Source organism: Aquila chrysaetos, chromosome 13 (genome assembly GCF_900496995.4).
Source record: "Aquila chrysaetos chrysaetos chromosome 13, bAquChr1.4, whole genome shotgun sequence".
In the NCBI taxonomy this organism is placed as follows: domain Eukaryota; kingdom Metazoa; phylum Chordata; class Aves; order Accipitriformes; family Accipitridae; genus Aquila; species Aquila chrysaetos.
The window spans coordinates 33,542,961-33,550,677 of NC_044016.1; the positions used below are offsets into that span (position 1 = coordinate 33,542,961).

General features: G+C 40.2%; 1 protein-coding gene across 1 annotated transcript; it reads left to right on the forward strand.

Annotated features, from left to right (window-relative positions):
- The first annotated feature begins 25 nt into the window (after window positions 1–25).
- Window positions 26–7,017, forward strand: PSMB1 (proteasome 20S subunit beta 1). The gene is made up of 6 exons (XM_030036037.2): window positions 26–346; window positions 1,403–1,510; window positions 2,952–3,033; window positions 3,477–3,606; window positions 5,225–5,331; window positions 6,743–7,017. Exons 1-6 carry the CDS (start codon window positions 246–248, stop codon window positions 6,926–6,928), a joined length of 714 nt encoding a protein of 237 aa, XP_029891897.1. The 5' UTR covers window positions 26–245; the 3' UTR covers window positions 6,929–7,017.
- The last annotated feature ends 700 nt before the right edge of the window (window positions 7,018–7,717 follow it).

Sequence of the window (7,717 nt, forward strand, 5' to 3'; positions counted from 1 at the left end):
GGCGGGGACACACGCCGCTAAGCCCAGGCTGGGAAAGGCCCTGAGGGGGGGGACAGGCTCACAGCCCGGCCGCTGGCAGGGGCGGAGACCGGTGAAAGCGGGGGAACCAGCCACCAGCGCCGGGCTCGACGTCCTCCAGAGCAGACGAGAAGAGCGGGCAGCTGACTTCCTAGAGCGGTGAATCGCAACTTCCGGCTCCGGGGCCGCCATTTTGCCGTGAGACAGCACTGAGCTGGGTCGCCGGGATGTTATCCGCCGCTGGTTACGCGGACTTCAGGCCTGAGATGGGCTACGAGCTCGGCGCGCCCGTGCAGCACCGCTTCTCGCCCTACACCTTTAACGGAGGGTGAGGAGGGCAGACAGGGGGTGGGGCGGGCTGAGGGCATCCTCTTCCCGCAGGAGGGGGCGCTGAGGAGAGCGGCCGTAGGGCTGGGTCTTCCTCGCCTTACTCTTGCCTCCCCCCGGCTTTCTGTGAGGGTCTGCCCTTGAGAGCGCCTTTTTCTAGAGAAAGGCGGACAGCGCGGGGGAGAGCTGGGCTCGGCCTTGTCCTGGGCTGAGCGTCCCGCGGGTGCTTGCAGCTCTTCGGGGTGATGTTGTGTGTCCGTGTGGGTTTTGGCACGCTCGGGCTCCCCGAATTTTTGCGGGTCAAAATAAGCACCTTCCGTGCCCCGCAGGGCTGTTTGTTTATAGTGGCTCAGAAAACCCACGTAATGGTCGTATTACCAGCTTTTAAACCTGTAACTGGGTTGAAAGCTACTTTGTCATGACTGTTAAAGGTAGGTGATGTTTTACAGACACCTGCTCTGAGTTGGTGACAGGATCTGGCCAGGGTAGTGTTATTTAGAGGGGTTTGTTTTGTTTTGTTTTTTATAAGGCCTAACTGCTTTTTAAATGACATCTATTTGTTACTTAATGGTAGCACATGTGTGGCAATCACAAAACTAGTTATTTGGAAGCAAATAACATAGGATAACATCAGATTTAAAAAGTGATGATAATTTAAGTATAATGATACTGATGCTTAGTACTGGGCTAGAGTGGTTTTGCTTGGAGAGCCAAACTGTTTTAGGAGGGTGAATCTTTAATTAGCAGGCATCCAAAATTGCTAAGCCATTGAGTCTGGTTCTTGCATTGTATAGAAACTCTGTTTTACCAAGTTTCCATATGGTTTTTAGTCAAAGTAGAGAATCACATATGTATATTTTCTTCAGTATATCTAGTATCTTCTTCCTCCAATCTTGAGTCACTTGTAGGGATGCACACAGTTGGAAACATAGCGAGGAATACAAGACGTTTGACAAAACCTGAGTCTGGATATAGAACTACTATCTAGTCTGTTGTTCTGTTGCCTATGAAAATATTTGTGCTAAAAGTCATGATTGTATGAATACTCTTCTTTAAGCACTGTGTTGGCGATTGCTGGAGAAGACTTTTCTATCGTTGCCTCTGACACACGACTGAGTGAAGGTTATGCAATTCACTGCCGGGACAGTCCAAAATGCTACAAACTGTAAGTCCAGATCTTGTAAGAATTGAAACAGATGAAAGGTCTTTTGTATTGCTGAGCATGTCACCTGCCTGGAATACCTATCACTTTCTTTAAGCAGGATTCTCAGAAAAAAGTATAGTAACAAAATTGATTTTGGAGTCATGGTGACTCTTGCTGTAATGCAAGATGTGATGTGATGTTGTAAATACAGCCGGATTTCTGGTTGCATGCTCTTGAAGTTAGCTGATAACAGAACATTTTTAGCATGATACAAGGCTTAATGTAAGCTAGGTCAGTTTTTTGGCTGGATAATCAGAAGAACTTTTGTCTTAACTGTAGCAAAACTTAATCCTGTGGTAACTTGTTCTGCTTTGTCAGGACACTTGGTGTTGGTACGCAAGCGTGCCCACTGCTGCCGGTTGTACTGTGTCTCTCTAGTCAACCATCTGGTACTTCGAAGAGGTGTTTGTTTTAGGAGAGGTAAACCTGTCAGTAGTTCTGTTATGGAACTTTTTGTGCTTATTTTATGCTTTTCTTGACTCACCTGGATAGCATTCCCTTGGTTTAAAAATACATATTGTTTACATTCTTTTGACTGTAGCAGGTGCTTACTGAGTAGGCTGCCATCAGCTATGTAAGCAATTTATTTATTTTTTATTGTTGATGACACAAGATCATATGAACTTAAGTTTCTCCTGGCTAACTCCTTGCTATATATATCTTTGACTCTCTGATACTGTCCAAATGGAAATTGCTGTGATGGTACACTCTGCATACTGCACATGACGGCTTTGTGTAATTCTAATGACAGGCTGAGAATATTTCAATTTAAACTGTTTTCTGAACGACTACTTTGTGTTAGTCTATAAGTATGCGTGAATGTTTGTAGACTCTCACCAATTTACTAGAATTTAAATTTCAAACGTGTGTTCATGAAACATTTTGAAACTGAGCAAAGAGCTAACCTTCTACAATGCATCCGGAGCCCTGTTAACTTCTGTTGTGCTGACACAGAAAACCACCTACAGTGTAAATGTTACATAATAGTTGTACAATCTTAACGCATTGCTCTGGCCAGATGGAGTAAAACTGGGCTGAGTGATATGATGTAACAGGCTCCCCATCTCAGAACAGATCTTGTAGCAAGACTGAATGGTCATAGCTAGAGTTAGGGTCGCATGAAGAAATTAAGAATTTCCTTTTGTCAGTCTTGCTTTGGAAGTCAGTGGATTGAAGAAAGACACCTCCATGGTCCTTCACTTAACGAGTCCTCTCCATGGTGTAGGTTGCAGTTACCTTTTATACAGATATAAAATATCTGTTACTACATTTTAGACAACTGTTTTTGATAGCATTAGAGAAACTGAAAATACATTTGGTGTTTTCATAATAATCTACTGTGTAAGAAAGCGGTATAGCTCATACTAAGTCTAAAATCACAACAAAATTTTATGTTTTACAGAACAGAGCAAACGGTCATTGGATGCAGTGGTTTCCATGGTGACTGCCTTACCCTTACTAAAATTATTGAAGCAAGATTAAAGGTAGCTAACTATCTTATTGTATTTAGAAACTTATATTCTTAGTATCACATTTGAGACTAATAATATGATATGTTTTAAATATAATTTTTGTTGTTTTTCTTCAAGTGTTTGTATCATAACTGTATGGCTAGTGGAAGATCAGGCAGGGGAAATTGATGCTGTGTTCTTACTAAGTGTAACATCACAAATTTAAAGAATGGAAGAGCTGGAGAGGATAGTGTTAATGAGGCAACATCTATTCTTTGCAAAACTTTGGAGAAATATTAATTTTTGGCTTGTAAGAAGGCTTTACTTTTAGACCAGTGTGTTTTCAGTAATCATGCTAGTTAATAATCTTGCTTAGCACCAGATTCTTCTGTAGTGAGGTTATAGTAAATGTAATTGGGATTGAGTGTAAAATTTAGTGTTTGACTTTCTTCTTGGACATGCTGTGCCACTTGCAGATGTACAAGCACTCCAATAACAAGACCATGACTACTGGGGCTATTGCAGCAATGCTGTCTACAATTCTGTATTCTCGACGTTTCTTTCCTTACTATGTTTACAACATAATTGGTGGACTGGATGAAGAAGGTAAGACTTTAAACAAAAAAAAAGAAAAAAAAGAGAGGCTAAATTTCTGTGGGAGAATAGCTATCCTTTCACATCTCAGGTGTACTGATGGAATAGCAAAGTTAATGTTCCTATTCCTAGCACCTACCTTTAGGCATTATGGTACTTACACAGGTCAAATGAACATTATGCATCTGACTTGTTTCTTAGTTTCCACTACTAAATTGATCTTCCATTTCTGAAGGTCTGAAAGTCTAAAAACTATGTTAGAATTATTTGATGCCAAGAGAAATCTGCTAATGTTGCTTACCTCTCATACTTTACTCTAGACTGGAAGACTTTATAACAGTTTTGCTGGATTTCTTAATTGTGTCTTTAAAGGAGATGTTAACAGTGAAATTGTGTATATTTTACTCAGGCCTGTGAGTGTGGTAGAGTTTATTAAATGCAAAGATTTACTCCAGAGACAGGTTTCTACAAAGATATTTTTAAATGTTAACTAACCTCTAATGAAAATCATGACTTCTACATGGAAGCTGTAGTTTAATGTACAGCCCTTCCAGGACTTACTGGGCTCTTGTCCAAGGATTTGGTTGAGTTGCTAAAATACTGTGTTCTCTGGCTTTGAGCAGGAGCTCAGAGGTGGTCTTATTTGGATAATTTCAGCCATTCCCTGCAGTTTGTTGTTACCATTAAGTTATACTGCTTTCCCAGTCTTGCTAAGACATGTCTACAATATGTGGAGTCTGGAAAGGGATTAGTCTGCCCTGCATAGTGGTAAATGTCAGATCATGAGGGTGCTGTAGCGATTGATAAGAATCAGAGTGCAGGTTTGCGTGCATGGGCTTAATTTGGGTCCAGCAAGATTGATTTGTTTTGATTTAGTGTTACTTTCTGGATCTCTGCTAGCTTTCCCAGGGCTGTTCAGCTACCTGTGCTGTGCTGCTAAGTGCACTGGCCAGTTTATTAAATGGGGTGCAGCCTGTCTGAACAGAAAGGCTGAGTTTGGCCTGGTGCTGCGCTTTGTCTAGCGTGTCCTCACCAAACCCTGATGCTTCAGAGCTACAGTGTGTCTGCATCTCTGATGTTGGCGCAAGCTAATAAGCTTTGCGCAACCTGGCCCAATTCCAGAGGGAAGTATGCAGCCCAGAGCATCATCCCTGGTTCCGGGAAGGCGATGCAGAGGCATCCAAGCATGCTCTCTGGAGGTAATTCAAGAACTGTATCGCTCAAGAACGATGGCTAAACTGCCTCTTGATGCTAGCTTTAGAACCAGCAGAGCTCTTTGTGCAGCACTGCACTCTAGCACATTCTCCTGCTTTGATTATTCTGCATCAGCACTTTTTCTGTGGTAAGGCCTGTAGAAAATGTCTGTTAGAGCATGGCGATAGCTTAAATATTGAAAATAAACTTGCATATAGTACCAGGCCACAACCATAGTGAGCCTACTGTACAAAGCATTGTCTGAACATACTGCAGTATTATTTGGTAAAAGTTTGCTGGGGTCTGTGGTACTGCAGAGACTGCTTATGGAGAGAGCTGGTTCTTGATGTAAATGCTTATTAGTACTCAGAATCTTTCTGGATTGTGATTACATACTGTTTGTTTTTTTTTTTTTTTTTTTTTTTTTTTTTTCCAGGGAAGGGAGCAGTATATAGCTTTGATCCAGTGGGCTCATACCAGAGAGATTCTTTCAAAGCAGGTGGATCAGCAAGTGCCATGCTGCAACCCTTGCTTGATAACCAGGTAAAATAGTTCTCTCCACCCCACCCCTGCCTTTATTATCTCAGTAAACTTTTGTGACATTCAAATTAATGTAGCTTTAATTCTGGGGAATACTGCTTTTGAGACAATTTTTAAATGTGTTACAGGTAGGACTGTTAATCCATACACTTATGACTTGTGTGGCTTTACCTTCTCAGGAGAAATCAAAGTTTTTCTTTAGAATCTGTTCAGGTTTTTAATGTGCTACAAATAGCGGACTGCTTGTTTAAAATATGGGTAAATGTTTTAATTGGGGAATTATGTTTCCCATAGAAGCCGTTTGGGGTTTTTTTTCTGCGTTTTTTTTCCCTAGCTGATAACATAAATATGCCTGTTACTTAGCATGAAATAATACTAAATTAAGAAGATAGAATTAGTAGGTGTGTATAATACATTTTATCAGTTAACATAGACTTGTTTAAAAGTCTCAAGCTTTGTACAAAACTCAGACACCATTTTCTAAGAATGTTCTTACATAAAACTGCTGGAAACTTAATTAAATCTGTCTAAAAATACTTGAAGAATATTTTCATATTTAATTGAAGCTGTAATTGTTGAATGAGAGAAATACCAAAGCATGTTTTACTCATTTTATTCTCTGACATTGGAGTTGGTATTTGGTCAATTGAGCCTGATGTCAACACAACTTTTGTAAAAAAAGCAATAAGCACTCTTAGTTCTTATCAGCTGAGAAAGGAATAGAATCGTTCCTTTTTTTTTTTTTCTTTTATTTAAACAACTCCAGGTTCTCAGCTTTGACAGTTTTGAACTTTATTAACTGAAGAAAATAAAATACCTTCTGCAGAAACAAAGTTGTCTTAAGTAGCTTTTTATTGCTTATGAGGTGAAGTAAGTGACTCTTCCCCTCCTTCTCCTGTTCTGATGCTTAAGTGGACACTTCAGTTTATCAGTTAAAATATGCTACTTAATAGTACTAGTTATGCTCCAATATAGACTGTTATTTTTGAATTCTAGGTACGCTGAGGAATATTTGCTTTTAAGAAATGTTCCTAACTACAAGTGACAAGGGAAAAGGCTTGTGGGCAGTTCTGATACTGCTAACCCAGTGAGAAGTTTCTGAAGAATTAGATCAGTTCAGATCTGAATGTTCATTGTGATCTTGTATATGCAGAATGAGTGGTAGGAGCTATGTTGGCTGTATACTGGATCTGCTTCTAGTTACTTTTGTGAGAGTATCAGCATTGGTAAAGTTCTGATCATGCAGCTATAAACTGTGTGGAGGAATACTTTTGCCAGCTTTGGGTTTCTAAAATAGACCAATCATTTCTTCTTTTTAAGTTGTTAAATCTGCTCATTTGAGTGCAGAGACTGAAACAGCTTTCATGCTAGATGGATCATACTTCCTTTAAAATGCATTTTCATCTTTTCTTAGATTGGCTTCAAGAACATGCAAAATGTGGAACATGTACCTCTGACCCTGGAAAAGGCTTTGCAGCTGGTTAAAGATGTCTTTATTTCTGCTGCTGAGAGAGATGTGTACACTGGGGATGCACTTAAGATTTGCATTGTCACAAAAGATGGAATTAAAGAGGAAACTGTCCAATTACGAAAAGACTAATTCAGTTCACTTATAAACATGTAATCTATGATGTACAATTTACCTGTATTATGAAGACATTTGTCGTATTAAAATTTTTCAAGAACGTCGACTACTGTAATGCTGAATATTTTCTATCTTTGTTAGAAGTGATAGTGGTTTTTAGAAGTCAGAGCAGTTCATGGTAAGGAAGCGGTGAAGAGCTACAAGTCAGTTTCGTTCATCTCATCTTAATCTATTGATCAGTCTAATTCCAATGTCAGTTTAATCCCCTTCTCGCAATCCCTTATGCTACAATATTGGGGGTGTTTTAAGCTTACTAAAATTTAGGTTCACAGGCTTTTCTGATAATGCTTTCAGCTTAGCCTTGGTTTAGTGAGAAAAGCGTTTGTTCTGTTCGTGCTGCCTTCTCTGCACTTCATAGCTTGCTTTTCCTGTCGTCTTTATCTCTCTGACATGCTATCCTGACATTTGACCTCTCAGTACTTATTTACAGAGACTATAAATATGAGTCACCTGAAAACAATTTCTCTGTGTAAGAGGGAAGAATGCTGAATCTTTCAGAGCTTAGTCCTGGACTCTGCATCTGGGCTCGCCTCTATGTGTTCCTGTTTAGTTAATGCCCAAAATCCGAAGCATCATCCTTTTCCGGCTACTGATGGAAAAATAACAGTATGGAGATTCCTGAGTGCCTTTCAATGTCTGGGGGCTTTGTTAGCCCTACTGCTGCTTTTGGTTCTTGGGAAACTGCATCAAGTGTAGACTGTTTGTCTGATGGGCTGTATTGCACTCCTGGAAGTTGGCTTGAGT

Bases quoted from the DNA above. Each gene is read 5' to 3' on its own strand.
- PSMB1 (XM_030036037.2), top strand. From the start codon at position 246: ATGTTATCCGCCGCTGGTTACGCGGACTTCAGGCCTGAGATGGGCTAC. The intron at 347-1,402 runs GTGAGGAGGGCA...CTCTTCTTTAAG, and splicing joins CCCTACACCTTTAACGGAGG to CACTGTGTTGGCGATTGCTG. The intron at 3,607-5,224 runs GTAAGACTTTAA...TTTTTTTTCCAG, and splicing joins TGGTGGACTGGATGAAGAAG to GGAAGGGAGCAGTATATAGC.